The 24,047-nt window shown below is 60.9% G+C and overlaps 3 protein-coding genes across 10 annotated transcripts in view; all 3 read left to right on the forward strand.

The window, feature by feature from the left end:
• ANPEP (alanyl aminopeptidase, membrane) overlaps positions 1-10,888 on the forward strand; it is a 34,016-nt gene extending 23,128 nt beyond the window's left edge. For all 8 annotated transcript variants that reach the window (XM_087941814.1, XM_087941815.1, XM_087941816.1 and 5 more), the window contains exons 4-22: positions 87-229; positions 1,586-1,722; positions 1,823-1,949; positions 2,296-2,450; positions 2,619-2,732; positions 3,552-3,695; positions 5,258-5,323; positions 5,838-5,903; positions 6,415-6,587; positions 6,790-6,866; positions 7,164-7,303; positions 7,686-7,741; positions 8,302-8,449; positions 8,578-8,669; positions 8,794-8,904; positions 9,284-9,451; positions 9,849-9,989; positions 10,064-10,145; positions 10,559-10,888. In XM_087941814.1, the coding sequence (XP_087797940.1) occupies positions 87-229; positions 1,586-1,722; positions 1,823-1,949; positions 2,296-2,450; positions 2,619-2,732; positions 3,552-3,695; positions 5,258-5,323; positions 5,838-5,903; positions 6,415-6,587; positions 6,790-6,866; positions 7,164-7,303; positions 7,686-7,741; positions 8,302-8,449; positions 8,578-8,669; positions 8,794-8,904; positions 9,284-9,451; positions 9,849-9,989; positions 10,064-10,145; positions 10,559-10,708 (2,290 nt within the window). In that variant the 3' untranslated portion in view covers positions 10,709-10,888. The remainder of the gene's footprint in view (positions 1-86; positions 230-1,585; positions 1,723-1,822; positions 1,950-2,295; positions 2,451-2,618; positions 2,733-3,551; positions 3,696-5,257; positions 5,324-5,837; positions 5,904-6,414; positions 6,588-6,789; positions 6,867-7,163; positions 7,304-7,685; positions 7,742-8,301; positions 8,450-8,577; positions 8,670-8,793; positions 8,905-9,283; positions 9,452-9,848; positions 9,990-10,063; positions 10,146-10,558) is intronic.
• Positions 10,889-16,617: 5,729 nt separating this feature from the next.
• Positions 16,618-17,894, forward strand: LOC148124704 (uncharacterized). Its single transcript, XM_087941772.1, has 2 exons — positions 16,618-17,573; positions 17,663-17,894. The coding sequence occupies exons 1-2, from the start codon at positions 16,618-16,620 to the stop codon at positions 17,820-17,822; spliced, it is 1,116 nt and encodes a 371-aa protein (XP_087797898.1). The 3' UTR covers positions 17,823-17,894.
• Positions 17,895-19,103: 1,209 nt separating this feature from the next.
• On the forward strand, positions 19,104-21,296 carry LOC113441983 (gonadotropin-releasing hormone II receptor-like). Its single transcript, XM_026709262.2, has 3 exons — positions 19,104-19,607; positions 19,758-19,965; positions 20,521-21,296. Exons 1-3 carry the CDS (start codon positions 19,104-19,106, stop codon positions 21,183-21,185), a joined length of 1,377 nt encoding a protein of 458 aa, XP_026565047.2. The 3' UTR covers positions 21,186-21,296.
• Positions 21,297-24,047: the final 2,751 nt, after the last annotated feature.

Raw genomic sequence — 24,047 nt, forward strand, 5'->3', positions numbered from 1 at the left:
GCCAGATGGAATAGAAGGAGCAAGGGCCCTTAGTAGGAAGTTTCCTGGGCATCCCGACTGACCATCTGGGGCCTGTCTTTCTCCAGGCTGGTGGCTACAACCCAGATGCAGGCTGCTGATGCCCGCAAAGCTTTTCCTTGCTTTGATGAGCCAGCCATGAAGGCCAACTTCTCCATCACACTCATTTATTTGCCCCAATATAAGGCGATCTCCAACATGCCTGCTAAAAGTAAGTGCCTAACTGGGGTGTGGGCGGGCTTCCCCTGGGCAGCGGGGAGGATGTAGGGGCTCTTGGCTGGCACCAGGGCTGGTCTAAGAGGCTGGCAAACCTTCCCTCCAGGTGGAAACTAGGGGCTGAGCTGAAGCCAAGGGGGACTGAATGGGGCGGGGATATGACTGGCTCAGCAGGAGGGGGTGCGTTTGGGGGGTGTCTGAGGGGGTGGGAGGAAGATTCTGGGGCTACAAGATATGCAGAGAGGCTCCTTAACTCTTTAGGAGTTGGTTGAGTGGCGGCAAAATCTTGAAATAGGCAATTTGCCCTCTGATGGCCATGGGTCAGAGCGACCAGAACAGCCCCGCAGCCTTTCAAGGCTCTGTCGGCTCCAAGGTTTGGGCTGCCTCCCATGGCGGGGAAGCACTGCTCTGCTTGTACCCAAGGCAAGTAGATCCCTCCTGCTGGGCCCTCCAGAGCAGCGGTCGCCAACCTTTTGGGCCTCAGGGACCACCAAATTCATAATTTTAAATCCGGCAGACCAGAGACTCTGGGAAAATGCCCCCAAAAGCCTGCAGGAAACCCCACCACCCTGTTTTCCTACCAATCAATCATTCTTTATTTGGGATCGCAGGATACCGTCTCCAGCTCTGTTCTCGGGGGGCGGGGGGAGTGGAGAGAGAGAGAGAGAGACTTTTGGCTTCATGTAAGGAAAGCACCAGAAGTCTTTCTTTCTCTCCTCCAACTCCGCCAGAAATGAGTCTTTGCCGGCGCAGCCTCTTGGAGCAGGAGGCCTTGCAGGGTCCCAAAGACTCATTTCTGGCGGAGTTTGGGGGAGAGAAAGAAAGACTTTGGCTGCTTTCCTTGCCTGCAGCCAAAAGCAGAGAAGGAAGAAGCAGCCTGGGAGGCGGGCGAGGCACGTGGGGCACATGGGGCAAATTCCCCCCCTCTGCCCTTTCCCCCCTTCCCTCCCCACCTTGTGTTGTGCGCAGTGCAAGTGACGCAAGCCTTGTGTTCCCACACAGTGTGGATTGCTTTGTGGGGTGCTTGGGGGTGACATTTCTCTGCGGACCACCACCATTTTCTCACGGACCACCTGTGGTCCCCAGCCCACCAATTGGCGACCACTGTCCCAGCAGCCTCTGGCTACCCAGGCCTGTCAGTGGACACTGCGAGGGAGTGAGAAGGGGTCAGGGGGCTTCTGCCCAAAGGATGATGGGCCAATTGAGGGCAAAGAGAGAAGGGCTCCCTCCCTCTCTGGCTCCACAGACTCTCCTCCATGTGCTTGGGGAGACAGAGCCACGTTCCTCCTGAGAAGGAGGGTCAAGGAAGGGGGCTGAGCTCACCCCTTCTCCTCCCTGCCTCTCCTTCCAGAGACGGAGCAAGTGACAATGGATGGAGCTACCTGGGTGCAGACTGAATTTGAAACCACCCTCAAGATGTCTACCTACCTGCTTGCCTTTATTGTCAGCGAGTTTGAGAACGTGTCTGCTATCCAGAATAACACCCAGGTAGGCCTGCTCTGGAGGGGGACCCACCGGGAGGGCATCCCCTCGGCCGCTCTGCCTTGGAAGAGAGGCCTTTCCTGAGCGTTCTTGGCTCCTCTTTCAGATCCAGATCTGGGGCCGCCCCTCGTCGATCAAGGAGGGCCAGGGAGACTACGCGCTCAGTGTCTCCTGGCCCATTCTCAGCTTCTTCGAGAGGGAGTACAAAGTGCCTTATCCTCTGGAGAGATTAGGTGGGTGAGGAGGGCTGAGTCACATAGAGGGGAGTCTTGACTCTGGGCAGGGGTGAGGGGAGCTGTGTAGCCTTCGGTCACGAGGGGAGTCCTGTGGGCAGGGCCCTCCCCCACGGGCTTAATCCCTGCCCGGTTCTTGCCCTCAGCATTCCCAGAGAGTCTTGAGCACTGTTGGCAACTCAGCGCCACACAGAAGAAGGTCGATGAGAGACTCCCTTGCATTTAAGTCCCTGGCAGGGCCACGGGGGGTAAGATGCCTTGAATCGGGGAGGGCGGCTCAAGGTTGAAGGAGGAGGGGAGTGCTGGGGGTGGTTTGGGTCCAGTTGGCACGGACTTCTCTTCCCAGACCAAGTCGCCCTTCCTGATTTCAACGCTGGAGCAATGGAGAACTGGGGGCTGATCACATACCGTGAGAGTGCGCTGCTCTTTGACTCCAACTTCTCTTCCATCGGCAACAAGGAGCGGATTGTGACGGTGATTGCTCATGAAGTTGCCCACCAGGTATTTCCCAGATTGTAGTTTTGGAGCACCTGAACCCCTTCCAACGTGGAGGGCTTGCCAGGGAACCTCTGGGCAATCCCCTCTGGCCGAACCCCCACGCCACCCCCTCGCCTACCCGGCGGCTCCTAGAAAAAGCGCTTAGGGCCCTAATCTCCTTCCTCTCCACAGTGGTTTGGAAACCTGGTGACCCTGGAGTGGTGGAATGATCTGTGGCTGAACGAGGGCTTTGCGTCGTATGTGGAATATTTGGGCGCAAACGCAGCCGAGCCCACATGGAATATTGTAAGTGCCACGGGGGGTGCCGGATGGGGACGGGGAGGCAACAGGGGCGCCCCTGGGCCAGGGCAGCTGATCAGCCAAGGGCAGGGGCTGAGCAGGGCCATAGGGGAGCGGCCTCTTCCAAACTCACAAAGGGGCCCCTGCAGCAGAAGAGGAGAGTTGGCCCAGGGCGAGATCTAGACTGCCTACAAGGGTAGAGGGGTCCGGAGTCCGGGGGCCCCAGGAGCTCTGGGGAGAGCCGGGCACGTGTCGAAGGGGCCGGGAGGAGGGCTGAGCCGGGCGGCAGAAAACCGGCTAGTCTCAGAAAGGGGAAGCCCAGGCGGAGGAAGAGTCCTGGGGCTTCAGGGGTTTGTGGGAAGTCCACTTCACCCACTGCCACGATTCCTGGGCCGCAGCAGCTCTTTCACTAAGCGGAGTTTACACGCAATGTGTACTGTGATTGCTGACTCCACTCATTGAACCCGTTTCCTGGTTCAGTAGAGTCCACTGAGCCACAAACGTGCCAAATCCATGTCCCGGTTGGCTCTTCTCTTCTCCCAGGCTCAGCACGTTGCCTGAAGGCAGCCCTGGGCCTTTAACTGGCTTGGCTGAGAGTGTTTGGGGCCTGTAGCCCAAGCCTCTGAAAGGCTGAGGAAGCTCATCCAGACGTGCCTTTCCTGGTCCTGGAGAGGAAGGGCTTCTCCGGGGACAAAGACGATCCTCCTGGATCCGAGGTCCCCAGGGTAGGTCTAGGAGGGGGAACGGCCACGGTTGCTGCCCCTGCGGCCTTTGGTGGGAGAAGGACTCTCGGGCCCCGCCTGAGTTTCACACGTTCGTTTTCAGGAAGACCTGATTGTGCCCAACGACGTCTACCGTGTGATGGCCATCGATGCCCTGGCTTCCTCCCACCCCCTCTCCAGCCCTGCCGAGGAAATCAACACCCCAGCTCAGATCAGTGAAGTCTTTGACGCCATTTCCTACAGTAAGGTGAGAAGGGGGCTTGGTGAAACCTTGCCGGACTTTGAGAGCAGCAGGGATTTGCTATCAGCTTTGCCGGGCTGCCTTCACCCCAGAAGGGCGGATTCTGGCCAATGCCAGGAACAGGGAAATCCACCCCACAGCAAGAGAAGGGATCTCCCCTCATCCTTGGACAGGCTGTGGGACGAGTCGAGCGGGAGAGCGTCTCCTCCCCGCTTGCTCCCAGGTTGCTTGAGCCCCTCTGGCAGGAGCAGGGCCAGGGGAGGCTTCGGCCTCTCACCCACCACACAAGAGGTCACGGTTTGCTCTGTAAGAACTTCAGGATTCTCAGTCAGGATCCATTTCCTTCCCAAAGGGCCCAATCTATCAGGAGTGCCGCTAAAAGTAAGCTCGTCTCAAGAAATGTAAGGAAAGTTGCCCATCTTGTGAAAGGCAACGTGGCTTTCGACAAACCCCTAGAAGCAAGCCAAGTTAGAACCAGAAGCCAACATGGGTTTGTCAAAACAGATCATGCCCAAGAAACCGTATCCCATTCTCTGACAAAGTGACTAAATTAGCGGACCAGTGAAATGCTGCAGACGTAATATACTTGGATTTCAGTAAGGCACTCCAGAAAGTAGACCACAACCCACTTCTTGGAATGCTAGAAAAATGTGGGATAGGCAGCACCCCCCCCCCCGAGGGATTCTCAATTGGCTGATCAACCCCACTCAGCATGCAGGAACTGCATACAGTGGGGAACCTCAAGGCTCTGTCTTGGGCCCTGTTGTCGTCAATATCTTCACCAACGATTTAGAAGAGGAGTTAGAATTCATCAAATTTGCAGGTCACCTCAATAGCATTGAGTCAAGATAATGTGAGGCATCAATACCAATTTATGATGCCTTGGGAAGACCACAGTTGTAATATTGCATCGAGTTTTGCTCACCACGATACAAAAAAGGTCTTGAGATGCTAGAAACGGTGCAGAGAAGAGCAACAAGGACACAATCAGTGCGCTGAAGGCTACCATGGGGGGTGAATAGTTGCAGAAATGGTCTAGCCAAGAGAAGGACCAGCCGGCGCTTGGATAGCGACCTTCCCATATTTGAGGGGCTTGACCCATTCCCCAAAGCACCTGAAGGCAGGACAAGCAGGAAGGAATGGGAACTTACCAAGGACGATCCAACCTAGAACTAAGGAGACATTTCCTGTCAGTGAGGACAATTAATCTGGCCTCCAGAGGTTGTGGGTGCAGGGGCTGGACTAGAAGGCCTCCAAGGTCCCTTCGGTCATTCTGTGAATTCAGAATCTGTTTACTGAGCCTCCTCCCAGCTGTGAAACCTGGGATGGGGAGAACTCAAGAGGGATTTGCTGCACTCTTCTTCCTCAGACGGTCCCCAGGGCTGCCCACCAGAAGCCGGGGTGGGGGTGGGGGTCCCAGGCCTGCTCCATGCTCTGCAGGGCCTTCTGGAAGCTTCCTTCCTCCTCTGCAGACTCTCCCTCTGACCGGAAGGAAAGGGGGGGCAGCGGTGTGTGTGTGTGGGGGGGCTGTGCTTGCCTTAGTGCAGCTTCTCTTCTTCTCCCTGCAGGGGGCGGCTGTGATCCGAATGCTCTCCAAGTTCCTCACCCAGCCCGTGTTCAGTGAAGGGCTGCAGGTAAGGGGCTGCCCCCCTCCCCTCCCCTCCCCTCCCCGACGCCCACTGACTCGCCCCACAGGGCCACCTATGGCGGTGCTGCTGGGCCTGGGTGGGAGGGAGCCCAGAACAACCTGGGTGAAGAACCAGCGGCAACCAGGAGGCCCTTTGGTGGGCCCCCTCGGAGTCCGTCCCCCCACCTGCCCCAGGGAGACGGGCAGGCAGCTTCCTCACTGACCCACTTTACGGGGGGGGGGGTTGCCCCCCTCCTGTGGCCCTGGCATCTCCCTCCCTGGCGGCGGCTGCCGTCATCAGGTTCTGGGGCGGTTGGATTCCCCGTCTGCAGGTAACTCCCCCAGCACCTGGGTGGGCTGCTGCGGTGGCTTTGGCCTGGGCCCCTCCCTGTCCTGAGGGCAGGAGAAGGAAGCCAGCCAGCCAGCTGCAGGGAGAAGGGTGAGCAGCCCACCCACCCAAAGGCACCTGGAGCTTTGCTGGGCCTGGGATCTCGGCTCACCTGGCTCTCCTTCCTCCACAGTTCTACTTTGAGACCTACCAGTATAAAAACACTGTTTGCGACGACCTCTGGAAACAGCTGCAGACGGTACGTTTCAAAGCCCGTTCTTAGCTGCTCCCACAGAATGACTGAATCCCGGGATGTTTTTCTACCTCTCTCCTTTCCCCATCGTCCTAGTCCTCCGGCCGTGCGCGGCTTTCTTTTGAAGGCTCCAGTGCAAAGTTCACGCTAAAAGTAACAGGATCCCTGGGTGCCCTGCGGGGGGTGAGAGTGAAGTTCCGCTGCCTGGCAAGTGGCCTTGGGTCTCGGCCTCGGGTCCTCCATCGTACTCCGGTGGTTGCCCTCAACTTGCAGGCTGCTGGGCCTGCCAGCTCCAGTGGGAACCGTTTCCTCTTCCCTTCGGTGGGCTTATGCCCAGGTTGCCAACAACCAGCCCAGTCGAGGAAGGGGCAGGCCCACGGGATAAGAGAGAGGAGCTACGTTCCTCGGTCAACTTCAGGCTGCCTGGGGAGCGTTTCCTGCCAGGAAGCCCCTCCTGTGATTAGGCATTTCAGGAGCCACCACCTCAGGTTGAGTCTCTCTGATGCTCCTGGGACAGGTGGTGACCAGGAAGGGCGTGAGACTCCCAGACACCGTCAAGACCATCATGGACCGCTGGACCTTGCAGATGGGCTTCCCGGTTCTCACAGTTAATACCACTTCAGGCATCATCACCCAACAACATTTTCTGCTGGACCCAGAAAGTCCTGTTGAGCGACCCTCACCCTTCAAGTAAGTCCGGAGCTTGGAGCCCCTCGGGAGAGGTCCGACCTCTGGGTGGAAAGAGCCTCGCCCAGAGGCAGCGAGAGGGAGGAATTGGCTCGGTGCGTTTCTGGAGGGTGGGGGCCACATCCCGCTGTTGGGGAGACGAGGCTCCTGCCGTCCAGGAATGAAGAGGGCAGGGGCTGCTCAACTGACAGCCGGTTTCCTGCAGTTACACCTGGATTGTTCCAGTCTCCTGGCTGAGCACAGGGAAGGAGGCAGGCATGTACTGGCTCACGGAAAGTTCAGGTATAATTCCTTTGTACCCCCTTGGTTGTTGTACGGAGTTACCCGTTTGCTTAGGGCTGCCCAGGTGGCTCAGGGGGTGCCCCCTTGGCCTCTCCTGGCTTGATCTGCTGCCTGTCGGTGGCGAGGAGGCGGCCTCCCTCGTTGTTGAGGGGAAGCTTGGGGCCTCCTCCTGGTCCTCAAAATGGAGCTTGGGAGATTTGAAAGCGTACAAAATCTCTAAGATTCACCTCTCGCGCCCCCCGCCCCGAAGAGGAGCATGGGAGCTCTGCCAGGACCACGTCTCTTTCTTGTTTGCAGCTCAAAATGCCAACTTCTCCATTTCCGCCGACCCTGCCCAGTGGCTGCTACTCAACATTAACGTCACGGGGTATTTCCGGGTAAACTATGATTTGGCCAACTGGGAGAAGCTCATGTCTCAGCTGAATAACGACCTTCAGGTAGGCTGTCAAAGCCCCCCCAGTCCCGGGAAGGGCTGCGCTGAAAGAGGCCCCGGGGGAAGGGAAGACATCCAAGAGGTACCGGGCGGGAAGGCAGGGAGCCCTTCCTCCTTCCGGGCCCCCAGGCCCCTTGCGTGCCTCCCGAGCACCCCAGCCAGCTTCTCCCGGAGGGTCTTTCGAAGGCTTCAGTGCTCGCTCTCCATTGGGGGGCGAGGGGCTGCCCTCTGAGGCCCCCCACCCCCCAGGGCAGGGAGCTCCCTGCCGACACGACTAGCAACGGTCTCCAGGCAGGACCGGAGCTTGCGAGCCAAAGGGCCTGTTCCGGGATTCCTCTCTTTCAAACTCCTGACTCCGTTTCTCTGACTGCCCCGTCCTTCTGCAGAGGATCCCCGTTCTCAATCGAGCTCAGATCATCGAGGACGCCTTCAACCTGGCCAGGTGAGAGTCCCTTTGTCTCCCCCTGTTGCTGGGGAGCAGAATTGCAACCAGATTGCCTTCCAGTCTCCTCAAGCTCCGAGGATTTCCCTTCTGCACTCTGCCTAAGGATTTACTGATAGTCCTCCAGTTATGACCACAATTGGGACTGGAATCTTTGGTTGCTGAGTGAAGCAGTCATTAAATGAGATACCACATTACTACTTTGCTGCACAAGCACAATCCTGGGACTCCCAACTCCCACCTGGAGGGGAGCCACCCCACCGCCCAAGTGAAAGCAGCCGGCCCCCGTCTTCCCAGCAGGGGATCCGGGTTCGGTTGGGAAGGCCCGGCTGGCAGGGATTCCTTAGGCCAGCTTGGCTCCCGGCTGGCACCCCAGAGGAGGCCGGGACTTAAGACTGGGGCATCCCTGGGCAAATCCCTGTGCTGTGCTGAAATGCTGCCCCCAGAAGCTCCCATCTGATGGGGCGGGGGGGGGGCTCCTCCTCCCTGGCACCCCCCCAGGCCAAGTACTGAGGCAGAGGCGGCCAGCCCCACAGCCAGCTCCCCTGTTGCTCTTTCAGAGCCAAGCACGTGGGCAGCGACCTGGCCCTGAACACCACCCGCTACCTGAGGCAGGAGAGGGAGTACCTTCCGTGGGACACGGCCCTGGACAACCTGAACTACTTCCGCCTCATGTTTGACCGCAGCGAAGTCTACGGGCCGATGCAGGTGTGAGCTCCAGCCATCCTCGGCCCTTCGGCTGCCCCCTTCCCTTCCAACAGAGGGGGTCCCGGGTGGGGGTGAGGGGGCTGCTCTCCAGCTCCATTCCGAGTCCGACCGTCCTCTTCCTCTTGCAGAGCTACATCCGGAAGCAGGTCACTCCCTTGTTCGAGCACTTTAGGGACATCACCCTCAACTGGACCCAGATCCCAGATGGCTTGATGAACCAGTGGGTCTCCATGGACGAGGAGGGATTTTGGGGCGTGGGGGTGGGGGGCTTGCCTGTGCATGGCAAGAGAAAGGGGAGGAGTCCCCCCTTGACTTCGTATCCCTGCCTTCTCTCCCTCTTCCAGGTACAACCAGATCCTGGCCATCAGCACTGCCTGCTCCTACGGCGTCCCCGAGTGCAACCAACTGGCCTCCTCCTGGTTTGAGGCCTGGAGAAAGGACCCCTCCATCAACAGGCGAGAGAGGGCCTGGGCCTGGGGGTGAGGGGGCACCAGCAGGAGGGCGTAGCTGCTTTCTGGGGTCTGAGTAGGGCACGTTTAGCCTCTGGCACAGCTACCTCCCTCCCTGCTCCTTGGGACCACTCCTCAGTTGCAGCCCCCTTGGGGGCATTTAGGGCAGGGATACCCCCACCCTGCCCATTGTGCAAAACCTCGCCCCGCGTTCCCCAGGCAGCCCTGCAGACGTGCTGGGCCTCCTTCCTTCCCCGTCGAACCCCCTCCCCCGCCTGCCCCCCCTCTCCCCTCTGCTCCGTCGAAACCCCTCCCCCGCCTGCCCCCCTCTCCCCTCTGCTCCTGCGCTGCCCACGGGGCCTCTCAGTGACCGTCTCGCTTCCAGGATCCCGCCCAATCTGCGCTCCGCCATCTACTGCAGCGCCATCCGAACCGGCGGCCAGGAGGCCTGGGACTTCGCCTGGGACATGTTTGGCCGGGCCCAGGTGATCTCCGAGGCCGACAGGCTGCGCTCGGCCCTGACCTGCAGCCAGGTGCCCTGGATCCTTCAGAGGTGAGCCCATCTCTGCCAGGGCGGTGGGGGGGGGGGCAGCCCACGGGGCTCCCTCCGATTTCCAGAGACGAGTGGGGGAGACGGCCGGGATTTCTTTTAGCACCAGGGCGCAGTTCAGGCACCCCCCAGACGACCCCTGACTCTCAAACCAGGGCAGGTGGGTGATTTCAGGTGAGGAGGGGAGGGTTGGCCCAGTCTCCCTTGAGAGGTGGGCCTTTTCCATCTCGGGAGAGTTTTGGGGAAGAGGCCACCTCTCAGGGGTGGTTTTCCTGCACCGGAAGATCCTTGTGGCCCCGTCCAACAATCGGACCCTTGCGTGAGAAGGAAGGAAGCCCAGGCCGTGGGTCTTGTGCAAAGGGGGGCCACATTCCTGGAGCCCCCCCTTGATCCCTTGCAGGTACCTTGAGTACACCCTGGACTCCTCCCTGATCCGCCGCCAGGATGCCACGTCCACCATCAACAGCATCGCCGGCAACGTGGTAGGGCAGACTCTGGCCTGGGATTTTGTGCGCATAAACTGGAGGACCCTCTTCCAGCAGTGAGTGTACCCCCTCCTCCCCCAGGGCTGGGTGACGGGAGGCCAGCCACTCACCCGCCCGTCTCCGGTCCTAGGTTTGGGGGAAGCTCCTTCTCCTTCTCCAGCCTCATCCAGTCGGTGACCAAGAGATTTGCGTCTCCCTTTGAACTGAAGCAGGTGAGGCTGCTTGGGGCACGGGGGATGGGCTTACGCGGGAGCCTGGCAAAGAGCCACAGCCCCCTTTGGGGAGCAGCCGAGTCCTCGTTTTATGGATCTGCCCGCTGAAGCAAAGCACTGGAGAACCAGGCCAAGGCACCTCCTAAAGGTGGCGCTGCCTCCCTGGCCGGCAACTGGAACGGCTCCGTTTACCTGGCCGGGGTTTCAAAATGGCTGCTGGGTTGGTTCCCAGAAGGGCTTCTTCCTGCCCCATCCGAGGGCAGAAGGGAGAATGGGGTGGGGAGGCCCTTTGAACGCTTGGGTGGGGGAGGGGGCCCAGATCTGACCCAGCCCCAGAAAATCTGCGCGTCGGCAAGCAGGGATGGTTGGGGAAAATTCTCCTTCTCCTTCTTCCCGTCCCGACTGTCTGACAGCTGGAGCAGTTCAAGGCAGACAACGCGGATGTGGGCTTCGGCTCTGCCACCCGGGCACTGGAGCAGGCCCTGGAGAGGACGAAGGCCAACATCAAGTGGGTGGAAGAGAACAAGGCGCTTGCCCTTCAGTGGTTCCAGAGCAACTCGTAGGGGGAACCAGCCGGTGCTGCTGTGGGTCGGGGGTTCCGGCCGGAGGACCAGCGCCTGGGATGTGGCACCTCAGGGACTCCCGAGGGCCGAGGAGCAGGAGGGCTGGGACTCTCTGAGGCCGCGGCAAGGCCCCTCTGTAACCCTGTGACCCCAACAGCATAAATTAAAGAGTCTCTCGAATGGAGTGTGGCGGTGACTGCGGGAGACGGGGGGAGATGGCATCGGCCCCGTGGGGTGTGATCGGGTGCCAGGCCTTGGCAGATTTTGTGATGGCAAACATCTTGATGCGGCCCTCCGTGCCTGCAGTGGAGCAAGGGCTGGCCCAGGACTCCCGCACCAGCATCCTTTGGGCCACACGTCCTTGGCAAGGCCGCACAAGGAGCGCCTATCCCGACAGCCGGCTAGCCTCCATGTTCACGGGTTGAGCAGCTTTGGGGCGGGGGCGGGGGAGACTGGAAGGACTATAACAAATGAGGGGGGCTGTAACAAAAGCCAGTTGAATTCAGAGGAGCTGATCCAGCAGGGAGGGGCTGAGGAAGGCCTCTCCCAGAGCAGTGGCCCTCCTGGTCCACCAGCGAAGGTGATAATGGCGGGAGAAAGGGTCTGGAAGAGGCGGAAGCGTAGGAGGGATGGCCAAGGGAATGGGACCCGCCCAGCCGATCAAACAGAAGGATCAGGCACGACGTCATAGGTACCTGAGGGGCTGCCACAGAGAAGGCCTCGGCTTATTCTCTCAAGCACCTGAAGGCAGGGCAGGAAGTAACGGATGGAAGCCTAACGAAGGAAGGTCCTACCTGGAAATAAAGAGGAATTTCCAAGGGATCCCTGGAACAGCCGGCCACCGGCACTTACAGGTGTTCCATTGTGGGGAGTTTTCAAGAAAAGATTGGACCATCATTTCTCCAGGATGGTATAAGGGCTCCTGCCTTGGCCGGATAGTTGGACTAGATAGCCTCCCGAGGTCCCTTCCCAGAGCCCACCACCCGTCAGACCCAAATTAGCCGCCTTCTGCTTCTCTCATGTCTCCAATCATGTCTAGTTCTAACCAAGACCCCCGGGGTTGTTAGGTTTACGACGAAGAAGAGCGATCCTGGCTGTGGGGTTGACCCTCATCCCCGAATCGCCTTTGCCGCGCTTCTCAGCACTCGAGATCAACAGTTTCAGCCCTTTTTTGAAATAGCCTGGTGGCCACCACTGAATGCAGTCTGGCAGCCGGGGTCTTGCCAAGGAAAGCCACCAAGAAGATTGCGGGCAGGAGGCCAGATCCTAGGAGGAGCGGTTGAGGGAGTTGGGTGCGCCTGGCCTGTCAGAGAGAAGGCAGGATAACGGTCTTCCCACTGACTTATTCTCACCAGGGGCACCGGGGGGTGAGCGGGACAAGGAGCGAGGGGACAGAGCCGACCGAGGAGGAATAAACGTCCGACAGGGAGATCAGCGCAATAGTTGTGAGTGCTCCGTCACTGAAGGATTTCAGTAGACCAGACGACCCTTTGGCATAAGGCACCTACCTTAAGCAGGGGAATGGACTAGAAGACCTCTAAGGACCCTTCCAGCCCTATGGTTCTAAGTTGCTCTGCTGGGCTGGGAAGGTCAGTTTCTATTGGCCAATTCCTGTTTTATTGTCTCCAACTTGTTCCAAAGAACAAGCTGAAAAAGAGGAAGAATTTAGATTGAGATGAATCTGGGGGGGGGGTGGAGATGCTGGAACAGCCCCCCGCCCCCCCCACGCGGGGACCTGGGAAACAGGGAACTACCTTAACTGTGGGACATCAAGATGATTGCAGCACCTGAATCCCCCACCCCACCCCAAAAGGGAGGAGGGGGCTCATCGCAGGGCCCGATCTGCTGGGGCCACATCACTTGGCCGGGCTCCGGCTGCAGGCCAGGAGGGCCCCCCTTTCTCTACCTGCATTGTAACATTGCACCACCCAGGTCAGAACACACAACCACAACGGTTTCACTCTTCTTGCAAGAAGAAGGCAAGGCTGCCGAGGCCGCTGGGGGAGGGCTGGCTGAGCAGAAGCCCCGAATTCCTGTAATCTTTGCGAAGAAAAGGATGAAAGCTGGACTCCAGCAACGGGTCTCCACAGAAGGGCCTATTTTTATACAATATTATTTGTGGTCGATGCAAAGTTTGGTCTCCCGAAGCCAACACGTTATTCCAGCGGAAGTTGCCTGCCCTCACATTTATCCCATTATTTGAACCTTTCTTCCGTGCCCCAAAGCCTGTTCAGGATCTCGCTTCCTCCCTCTCCATCTCACAAGCACAGACATTAAAGTGTCACAGCACCACCTTGTAGGAAAAACCGCAGCCTCGGCAGCCCCTTTAGGAAGCAGGCTCACTCGGTGGCCGGCCCTGAGGTGAGATCGGGTTGCTCCCGTTGACTCCCTCTTCAGGGCCCGGCATGGCGGGAAGGGGGGAAGCGGCCGCCCCACGTGAGGAGGGGGAAACCTCGTGGCTGTCCTTGGCAGGCGCAACAGCAGCTGCTGCCCACAACGCAGAGCCACTTCATGCCACCCCCTTTCCCTTCCTGTTTTGGACAACGTATGCATTGCTCCATCATTAGTTAAAAAGCAATGAGAGAGAGGGGGGGGGGGAGAGAGAGAGAGAGAGAGAGAGAGAGAGAGAGAGCCTTTGTTCTTGAGGCACCAGAAAAACAGCCCAATAGGAGTTTTGCAAGCCAAGCTCCATTCCTCCCATCCGAGGGCCTGGATGTACCTGAAACAGGAAGGCAGGTGTCTCGGCAGGTGGCAGGTAGGCCAGCTCCACCGCTGGCTTTATCCGTTGAATCTTGTCTCAATGCCACCCAGGTCAAGAGGACCTCTGGAAAACCTTTAAACGTGTCAGGAGGTGACACAGAAATGTCAGCGTTACAAAGTAATGGAGAACCTGCTTCCTGATGCTGGGGCAGGTGGTGGGGTTCCTGCCCCAGGAAGGAGGGTGGACTGCATCATCTTCAAGGTCCCTACCCGTTCTCACCCCAAAGGAGCCTTTTTCAAAGGCAACCAGACCATCTTTTTCCTTGGAAGAAGAAAACACCCCAGTTGCCTTTTGAAAACGGCACCTGAGACAACCATCACCTGGATGACCAAGAATCTCCACAGACGCTGATTCCAATTCCGATCGTTCCCTGGGAGGCCATCTCTCCACACGTGCCCAGGGACCGCAGAGAGGTCAGCGGCCAGGCCTGCGGGAGCTGGAGGGCCTGAGCGGGGGGGGGGGGCTATCAGGGGTGTGCGGCAGAGGGGACCAATCACAGCCCAGATGCTGCCGGGACTCAGGAGCATCCCTGGGCCCTGGCCAGGCGTGCCAGGTGCCCCAAAGCACCTCTGCCACTCCAGCAAACGCCGTGGGCGCCACTCTTCTGCAGGGCCACTGGAGGCTCCCCTCCCGCCAAAGGCCTGAGGCTGCTTCGGCTGTTCCCTCTGCCGGGCCTCTGGCAGGCAGTCGGTTTCTCCCACCAGGCCCAGCAGCTCCGAGAGGGGGCCGGGGCCGAGTGCCAGCCTTCGCCTGGGCAGCCTAGAGTCCAGGCCCAGCAGCTGCCCTGTGGCCGATCCACTTGGCCTGGCTGGGGTGGGTGGAGGCTGCAGCTGGGAGCTGCCGGGGGGCGGGGGGGGAGGAACCCAAAGCAGTCTTGCCCCACCCACGGAAGCAGCCCCAAGCAGGGCTGGGCACGGGGTCAAAGGCTCCCAGCCGAGGGTAGTGGGAAAGAGAGCCCCATTTGCAAAGGTGTGACTTTCGCCACTCGGAGCCTTAATTGTCGTCACTCTGGGCTTGGGAAGTGTGCAGGCAGCCATTCACACAGCCCTGAGAGCCGCTAATGCTCTGGCTGGCCTTCCTGGGATCAGCTGCCCTGGAGCAGCCCCTCCCGAGTCGCCCCCCTCCCCCCCCAGCCCCAGGCCAGGTGGACTAGGATGGATTCAGCAGCCCCCCCCACCCCTTTCGCCCAGCAGCCAGAAATGCCCTGTGGGAAACTGAAGAAAGGCCCTGCTCAATGGAGACCCTCTGGGAGGGGCCTCTCCCCCCCTGCCCCCCCCATCCTCCCAAGGCTCGGGAGCCTTTGCCCCTCCATTTGCCTGAGGGGGGGGGGTCTTCCTGCTGCTGCTTTCCTGGGCCTTTATAGTTGGATCCTCCTGCAATTCATCCCCTTCACCAATCAGCCTTTTTTTCATTCACTGAGGGGGGGGGGTCTTTCATTAGCCACAGGCACCGCTGGAGACCAGAACAGAGGGACTGAATTGGGGGGGGTGTTGCATAATACTTTCTCCTTTCAGCTTGTCTGTTGCCTTTGCTCGGCCTCTCCTTCACCAAGAGATTTTCTCCTTCATTTCTGTCCCTCCGGTGGGAAACGCTCCCCAATGTGTCCCAGGAGCTCAGGGGAAGCCCCACCAAGGTTTCCCGGGAGACCCAGGGATCCTGGCAGCCCCCCCGCCTGCCTCCCCCACTGGCCCCACAGCGCAGCCCCAGCTCTCCCCCCCCTCCCCGGCCCTCTCCTGCTGGTCTGGACTGTCAGCCGGGGCTCCCTGGGCAGGGTCTGCAGGTGGGCTCAGGGCTTCGGCCCTCGCTGACTCGCAGCCTGGCGCTGGCTCTCCTCTTTCCCCAGAGAGTCCCCTGCCCTCTTCCTTGACCCGGCCAAGCTCCCTGGGTGGGTTCCCTGCTCCAGTCCAGGCAGCCTCCTCCACCAGAGGGCCTGTGCAAAGGGGGGTCCCTGCCTTTCTCTGCCCCCCACGAAGGGCTCCTCCTGCCCCCATCACCCCACTGGCAGCTCCTCTCCTCCGTTTGCTTCCTAATCCAGGGACAAGAGGGGCTTCCCCTTCTCCCCCCCAGATCCCGGGAGGGCCAGAGCAGCCCCTCGGCCTCCGCGCTCCCTCCAAAGTCCACGGGGCAGAACGAGGTCCTCCAATCTTGCTCCCTGCCCCCCCGGCAGGCCCAGGCCCCCTCCTGCCCCGAAGGAAGCTGGCACAGGCTGCTCTCCCGGCCCTTCCAGGCCCACCCCCAGGAAGGGACGCTGTGGCGAAGCACTTCTCACCGGCCCACCTCCACAGCCCGAAGGGATCGATCGGCGGAAAGTGGCTGCCTGTCCCTTCCCCTCTCCTGGCAATGGCCGCTCTTCCCCCAGGCTGGGAAAGGGGCAGAGTTCCCAGGGCCGGGTGTAAAAAAGGGCCCACCCTTGTCTAAACACAGAGCGCCTGGTGCGAGGCCTCATCCCAAGTCTGCAGCTCCTGGGACAGGCCAGGTGGGAAGGGAGGCTGGCGGGTAGCAGCCGCCTCCAGGAGCCCCAAGGGCAGGCAGGTCCACCCGGGTTTCTTCTGCGGAGGCTGCCTGCCATCCGCCCTCGCAGGAGCAAATCTCATCATCCCCGCTCAGGCATGGCAGCCCCTTCAAAGCCCCTGAGCTGCCCACCCTCCCCAGCCCAGCCTGGGGCGGGTGAGATTTCAAGGGGGCCTCTTTGGCGTCTCACACACTCAGCAGCAGCCTCTGAAAGCTTCTGATCCCGCAGAGGAGACCCTTGACTGACCACCCAACTAGCTCAGAACCGCTGGGAATTAGTACGAAGGTAGCAAATAGGTGGAGGCTTCCTCTTATCTAATGCACCAAGGAAGAGACCTGCCCATATCGGTTATTTTTACAACCTATGTGTAGAAAACCTAGCACCCCCCCCCCCATGCAGAAGCCTTTGAAAGAGAAAGTGGGGGGGGGACCCCCTTTTAGAACAGACCTCTTTGCTTTGTCATTTCCAAACCCTTCAATCCTGTCTGTGACCCTCACCCGCCTCTCCCTTGTTCTCGCACACCTCACAACAGGAGCAGAAAGACCTGGGGCCTCCCTTGGCCTTGGCACCCAGCAAGTGGGGGTGGGGTGGGGGGGTGGGCTGTGTCCCATAAAAGGAGTCCCCCCCCCCAGCACAATGGCTGCTGCACTTTGCCTCAGGACCCCAGGGCGCTTCGTGGAGCAGCAGCAGCAGCAGCAGCAACAGGCCGGGGCGGAAAGTCTTGCGGCTTCTGCCCCTCTCACTCCGGAGGGCCTGCCCGGCTCCGGGGCCCTCGGAGAGGCTCCGGCATGTGCTGGGAATGCGAGGGCGGCCCCTCCGTGGGGAGCTGCCAGGGCCCCGCAGGCAACGCTCCCCGGCCTGGGCAAGCGGGGGGCGGGGCGGGGGGGCAGCTGCCTCGCGGGGGGGGCCTCCCGCAGCCCCCGCCGCGCTTTCCCAGGCCCGGCCGCCCCCGCCGCGCTCCGAAGTGCGAAGGTGCCGGCCGAGGTGCCAACTTCACACCTGGGCGGCATAAAGCGCTGCCCGCGCGGCCCGTCCCTCCCGAGCGCCCCAGCCATGGCCCGCAGCACCCGCAGCACCCGCGCCTCTCCGGACCTCGGCCCGGCTTTCCCGCCCAGGCCCTCCGGCTGCCTGTGCCCGGGCTCCAGCGGCGCCTCGCCGGCCTCCTCCCCGGACTCGGGCGGCTCCTCGCCGGGCGGGCGGGCCTGGCGGGCGGGCGGGCGGGCGCGGCTGGGCGGCGGGCAGCGGCAGAGCGCCAGCCAGCGCGAGAAGCTCCGCATGAGGCGGCTGGCCCAGGCCCTGCACGCGCTGCGCCGCTACCTGCCCGCCTCGCTGGCGCCCGCCGGGCAGAGCCTGACCAAGATCGAGACGCTGCGCCTCGCCATCCGCTACATCGGCCACCTCTCCGAGCTGCTCGGGCAGGAGGCGCGCCCGCCGCCGCCGCCGCCCCGCCTGCCCGCCCCGCCGCCCGCCCAGCCGCAGGCGGAGTCCTGGCGCGCCGCTCCCGCCTGCCCGAGCTGCGGACCCGGCGGCCGAGCCGGCGCGGCGCTCCTCCCGGCCGAGCCGCCCGCCGCGCCCCGTCGCCCGCCTGCCAGGTAGGTCCCCGGCCCGCCCGCCCGCCCGCCCTCCCCGCGCGGGACGCTGGCGCGGCGGGTGGCTCACCGGCTCCCGTCTCTCCCCGCAGAGTCTCCCCGACGAGCTGCTCTCCTTCCTGGAGGACTTCTTCCCGCTGGCGGCCCCGGCTGGGACTGAGCCGGCCCCGCTCGCCAGCAGCGGCAGCGGCAGCGGCAGAAGAGGCGCCCCGCGCCCGCCGGACGGAGCGGCGCGCTCTCTGGGCCGGCTAGCAGCGGCTGGAAGCGGCCACCCGAGGGACCCCGCGCCGGAACGGGCTTCCGAGCAGGCGCCGAGCGGCGAACGGGAAGGACCGAGCGCGGCCCCCGGCTGGGCGGGTTCCCGGAGGCCCCTCCGGCCGAGGTCGGGGCGCCGGGAGGAGCAGGCGCCCCCTGGTGGCGGTTCCTGCCCGGCTGGCTCCGGCGCGAGGCCCTTTGCGGCCCTTGGGGGCCTTTGGTGGCTGCTCGCCCTTCTCTCGGAGCCTTCGGGACGCTTTGCGAGGCTTTGACGAGCCGGATGGTATTTATTATTGTTATGGTTATTACGATGGAGCCCAGTGGGGTGAAATAAATGCTTTTGAAGAAGTTGGAGCTGAATGTCGTGGTGTTTGCTGAGAAAACCTTGGACCCTCGAGAGCAAAGACCGTGGAAGAAGGCGGGGAGGGGTGGGGGGTGGGGGAGTCCTGGGGGAGGGGGAGTCCCGTTCTCGGCCTTGGGCCACAAACCGCCTTGACGCAAAGGATTAGGAGTTGCTGGAGCCCCCCCCCTCCCCCATGGCTACCTGTCCAGGTTGCTGGGGTCGGCTGGGAGCACCTTCCCCATGGCAGCAGCAGCAGCCCAGGGGCCCTAGAAGCTGCTCCAAACTGACCCCAACTCAGCCCCCTCCCCCCCTAAACGCAGAGAAGAGAGGACCCCAAGGGCCACTTTCCCCAGGCACCTCCAGGAAGAGGCTGCAGCCTGGCCATCCAACCCGCTGCCCCACGGCCATTCTCTGAGGCAGACCGCGCAATAACTCCTTTATTTAAATCACTTGGATTCTGACCCTCCTGGGTCCAAAGACATTTGCCTCCTGGGCTAGCTGCCTTTCGTGGAACAAGCCTCTGGGCCCGTTTCCCTGGTTGCACAGCCCGCTGCTGAAGGGGCTTAGGGCCAGGTGTGAAGATCCGCCCCCCCCCCACCCCACCCAGCTCTGACAAGAGCCACCTGGCTGCCTTCTGGGGTGGGGCTGAGCAGATGTGACCCTGGGCAGAATCCGAGGGACGTCTGTCTGTCCAAGGGCATCTCTCAGAGTGACCAGCCCTGGCTGTCGGCAGGCCCCCTCAGGCTGCTTTCCCGGGGCTGGTGAGGCAGAGAGAGGCTGGTGAGGCAGAGCCGAGGTAGGCTGCTGAGACCCCCGTGGAGGGCAACGGAGGGAGGGGAGGGGGCTGCTGCTGGGGAGCGGCACTGCCTCCAATGACCCGCCTTGCCTCCCTTCTCTCCCACCCAGGGAGGCAGATTCACCCCCCACCCACCCCCATGGAGTACAACAGGAGCGGGCTCTGGGGCAGGGGCTCCTCTTCCAGAGGCCCGGAGGAGCCGGTGGTGGTGCTGCCCGTCTTCTCGGCTGCCGCTCAGGTCCGGGTGGGGCTCACCCTGCTGCTGTGCGTGATCTCGGCCTCCTGCAACCTGGCCCTGCTGTGGAGCGGCTGGCGCAGCAGCAGGCCAGCAGCCAAGGGCTCCCACGCACGCCTCCTGCTCCTGCACCTGGCGGTGGCCGACCTGCTGGTGGCCTTGGTGGTGATGCCCCTGGACGCGGCCTGGAACATCACGCTGCAGTGGCAGGCTGGGGACGTGGCCTGCCGGCTCCTCATGTTCCTGAAGCTGCTGGCCATGTACGCCTCGGCCTTTGTCACCACTCTGATCAGCTTGGACTGCCAGGCGGCCATCTTGCAGCCCCTGGCCACTGCCCGGGCCTGGCGCAGGAACCAGGTCTTGCTCTACGGGGCCTGGCTGATGAGCGCCAGCCTCTCCACTCCACAGGTACCCGACTCGGCTCGCCCGGGCAAGGAGTCTCCCCCTCCCTGGGCTAGGGGCCCGTGGCCTCGGGGGAGGGCTTGCGCAGAATCAGGCTCTGCTCCAAACCCTTCTCTCCCCCCCACCCCACCCCAATTCCTGCCATTGGCCCTGCAGCTGTTCCTGTTCCACACGGTCACCATCCGCTCCCCCCAGAACTTCACCCAGTGCACCACCCAAGGCTCCTTCGCCCGGCACTGGCACGAGGTGGCCTACAACATGTTCGGGTTCCTGGGCCTCTTCCTGCTCCCGCTGCTGGTCATGAGTGCTTGCTACACCCGGGTCCTCTTGGAGATTTCACGGCACGTCAGCTCCTGCAACCACTGTGAGTCTGGCCGGGGGGGGGCAGGGGAGGGCCCAGTGGGGCAGCACCGTTGCTTCCCTTCACCTGGGAGTTCACTGATGCCTTTCAAACTCGAATGGACTCCTTCTGCTGCAGATTTAGCCTAGGGCAGTGGGAGCTAGCCCTTTTGGGCCCCTGTGCCAAAAATTACGTGCATGCCAGCATCCAGAAGGCAATGCACACCCCCACCACGCCCCCATGCATGTGTGCGCGATCCCCCCCTGCCGCCCCCTTACCTGCACTGTGCAAGGGCACCTCCCAGATGATTTTTGGCCCGTTTGAGGTCTTTTTCAGCCTCCTAGAGGCTCCTCGAGGGAAGCCTCTGTAGCCTTTGGAGGCCGAAAAATGGGCCTGTTTTGTCACTTCTGGTATTTCCGGAAATATAGGAAGAATTGTCTGTTCATTACGAACAGGCACAAAACAAGCGTTTTAGGAGAAATCGGCATTAAGCAGTGAACGTACCAGACCCTGGGCGCAAGGAGAAGCTGAGGAGTCCCCAAGGCCCCCAGGCTGACCCGGCTGCCTTCTCTCTTCCAGGGTCTGCCCAAGAGATGCCCCTGCGCCGCTCGCGCAACCCCATCCCCAGGGCGCGTCTCCGCCTGCTGCACCTCAGCCTGGCCATCGTCGGCTCCTTCGTGCTCTGCTGGACCCCTTACTACCTGCTGGGCCTGTGGTACTGGTTCTGGCCAGAGGGCATGGAGAGGGCAGTGAGCCCCTCGCTGGCACACATCCTCTTCCTCTTCGGCTTGCTCAACGCCTGCCTGGACCCCATCACCTACCGCCTCTTCGCTGGGGGCTGGCAGGGCGGGTGCTGCAGGGCAGCCGGGCGAGGGAAGCAGCTGCCTTCCCCCATCACCGGCTCCTTCCAGGGCTCCGTGTCTTCTGCTCGCCCCCAGAGAGAGGGCAGGCTGCTCCCCTCTGACACAGCAGAGATGGCCCTGGGCCCGGGCTCAAGGCCCCTCCTGAGGACCTCTGCAGGCCCGACTGGCAGCCCTTGCCGCCAGCTGAGTGGGAAGGCTGTGAGGCCGAGGCTCCTTCAGAGCAGGGAGCAGCCGGCTCTCTCGCCTGGGCCGGAGGAGGAAGGGGCTCCGGCAGGGACCCCCCGCAGGCCCCCTTGTCGGGAAGGAGCCTGGGTGGCCCTGAGTTGGGCTCCTTCTGAAGTGGCTGCGAGGGACATCCGGCTGTTCCCTCCTATTGCTTAAGCCATAACGGGCTTCTGGCACATCCGGTCCAGGCCTCTTTTTATGGTGCTGTGGCTTGTTCAAGAAATGGTGGCTCAACCCTCTCAGCCTTCTGATCTCCTTGTGGAGCCCGAAGAGAGCCGTGATAAGGGGCCCGGCCCCGCTTTCTCTCCCATAGAAAGCTCACGGGGGGGGGGGCTGAGTCTCCCCTCTTGGGGGGGGCAAGGGGGCACAGGTCAAAGACTGGCTGTTCCTTGGCAGGAGGCAAGTGGGCGGCCAGGCCCCTCTCTCCATCCTGGGCTGAGCCAGGGGGCTTTGGGGTGCTGGCCCTGACTTGCCCCCTGATGGGGAGTGGCTGGTTGGCCAGTTCCTGCCCTCCCCTGGGAGGGGGATTCTCCCGGTTTTCCCCAGAAGAAACGGCTGAGCTTAGCTGAGCACAACTGGCCCAGCGTCTCCCGGGGTCTCCATGGCCTTCAGTCCAGGCCGCTTCGGTGCAAGGAGACCCGCTGGAACGATGGCGCCCAAGGAGGCAGTCCGGAGAGCCGCCCCTGCTGGGGACTCTGCGCTGCCCCTAGTGGTCCCCAGGGGAAAATGCTCAGAGGAAGCAGCTCTGCCCCCCCCCCTGTGGTCTTTGTGGGGGGAGGTGGGGGCTCCAAGTGGGTGAGGCAGGGGAGGTCGGGGCCCTGTGGCTCTGGGGGAAGGGAGGGGACACTGGCAGACTGTCTGGCACTGGAAAACAGCCAGGGGAGTGACAGGGCTGTCGCCAGCCTCCACCTTGGCACCGGCTGTCCTTGGAAGAGCAGATCCTGGCCGCTGTGCCAGGCAGACCAGGGCAGGAAGGCCAGGCTCTCCCTGGAGCAGCCACCGGGGAGACCCTGCACGGCTGGATGGGCTCCTCCCCTCCCTCCCTGCCTCAAGGGAGTTCCTGGGGGAGGGGACAACTCCCCACGGCCTTCCCACCACGGGACAAGCCACTGCAGGTCGCTTTAACAATTCTGTTTAATTATTTAAAATAAATAAAAATTATTTTGATTTTTGCCATTCATGCTTCATTCTGTCCCTCATTTCGCATCCTTTCTTTAACGATTCTATTTCAGCATTTCTTCAATATCAGCTTCATTCCTGTCCTGCAGCAACGGGTGTCCGGGGCCCAATTGCCCGGGGCGTGTGTGCGTGTGTATGTGTGTGTCTGCGTGTGTGTGTGTGTGTTTGGAGCATTGCTCTTGGACTTATTGGGAACTGTGGGGGAAAAAGTTGGAGCAATAAAAGGGAGTTAAATCTTCACTCCGGCTGTGTTGCTTTCATGCCCAGCCCTGGGTCATCACACAGCATGACATGGTCGGATGCTTCCCTCCCCACCACGCTGGTTCCTTCTTGGGTTGGGTTGTTGTCCTGCCATTAAATTGATTAAGGCTGGCGGGGAGAAGAGGGGAGCTGGCTCTTGCCTAAGAGAGTTTGGGAGAGGAAGGGGGGGAATTTGCTCAGTAGGGAGTGTCATACCTTCATAAACGACTTAGAGGAGGGAATAGAAGGGGAACTGACCACATTTGTAGATGACACTAAGCTGGCAGGAATAGCTAACACCCAAGAAGATGATAGGCTCAAGGTCCGGAGGGAACTCGACAGACTAGAACACTGGGCCCTCTCTAACAAAATGAAATTCAATACAGAGAAAAGGAAAGTCCTACACTTAGGCAAGAAAAACCAAAAGGACACACATAGACTGGGTGAAACCAGGCTCAATAGCAGGAACTGGGAGAGGGATCTTGGAGTCTCAGTGGACAACCAGCTAAACAGGAGCCAGCCGTGTGCAGCGGCAGCCAAAAAAGCCAATGCAGTCCTAAGTTGCATCAACAGAGGGATACAATCGAGATCAAGGGAGGTACCAATACCACTCCATAAAGCCTTAGTAAGACCACACCTGAAGTCTTGCATCCAGTTTTGGTCACCACACTATAAAAAGGATGTTGAGACTCTAGAAAGAGTGCAGAGAAGAGCAACCAGGATGATGTGGGGACTGAAGACTAAAACATGAAGAATGATTTCAGGAACTGGGCCTGGCTAGTCTCAGGAAGAGAAGGACCAGGGGAGGCAGGATAGCAGTCTTCCAATACTTGAGGGGCTGCCACAGAGAGGAGGAAGAGGTCAAGCTATTTTCACAAAGCACCTGTAGGACAGGCAAGGAATAATGGATGGAAACTGAATAAGGAGAGATTTAACCTGGAAATAAGGAGAAACTGACAGTGAAAACGATCAACCGATGGAACAGAAGTTGCTTTTGGAAGTTGTGGGAGCTTCATCCCTGGAGGCTTTCAAGAAGAGATTGGACTGCCCTCTGTCAGAAATGATGCAGGGTCTCCTGCTTGGGTGGGGAGTTGGACTAGATGACCTACAAGGTCCCTTCCAACTCTTCCAATCTGTAAATCTGTAGTATATCTGGTAGCATCGTGATAAAGCTCAACCGTTTGGAGAACGATTCACGCTGGAATGATTCCATCCCAGGGTCCTGAAGGAGCTGGCAGATGCGATCTCAGAACCATGGAACCAAATCTTTCAAAGATCCTGGAAAACCTCTTCCTGCCAGAGGGCTGGAAAAGAGCCCACCAGGCTCCAATCTTTTAAAAAAAAGGGGGGGGGAGTAGGTGCAGGAAATTTGAGAGCGCCTGGTGCAGCAGGGGGCGCTGCAGGAGAGGGAACGAGCGCAGCTGGGCTGCTCAACCTCCCAGCCAGGGGGCTCCTGGGGGGCTCCAAGTGGCAGCTTTCCGCCCATTCCAACTTCCTGCTGTAACTGAATGCTGCACCTTTGACGAGAAGCAACGGGCGGCCCACCTGGAACTGGGCCACACCTCAAAGGGTTACTGGGGAATTAGGACCGTCAAACCT

The sequence above is a fragment of the Pseudonaja textilis genome, chromosome 13 (assembly GCF_049901715.1).
Source record: "Pseudonaja textilis isolate UNSWEBS1 chromosome 13, rPseTex1.2, whole genome shotgun sequence".
Lineage (NCBI taxonomy): Eukaryota > Metazoa > Chordata > Lepidosauria > Squamata > Elapidae > Pseudonaja > Pseudonaja textilis.

Bases quoted from the DNA above. Each gene is read 5' to 3' on its own strand.
- LOC148124704 (XM_087941772.1), top strand. From the start codon at position 16,618: ATGGCTGCTGCACTTTGCCTCAGGACCCCAGGGCGCTTCGTGGAGCAG. The intron at 17,574-17,662 runs GTAGGTCCCCGG...CTCTCCCCGCAG, and splicing joins CCCCGTCGCCCGCCTGCCAG to AGTCTCCCCGACGAGCTGCT.
- LOC113441983 (XM_026709262.2), top strand. From the start codon at position 19,104: ATGGAGTACAACAGGAGCGGGCTCTGGGGCAGGGGCTCCTCTTCCAGA. The intron at 19,608-19,757 runs GTACCCGACTCG...TTGGCCCTGCAG, and splicing joins CCAGCCTCTCCACTCCACAG to CTGTTCCTGTTCCACACGGT. The intron at 19,966-20,520 runs GTGAGTCTGGCC...TCTCTCTTCCAG, and splicing joins CGTCAGCTCCTGCAACCACT to GGTCTGCCCAAGAGATGCCC.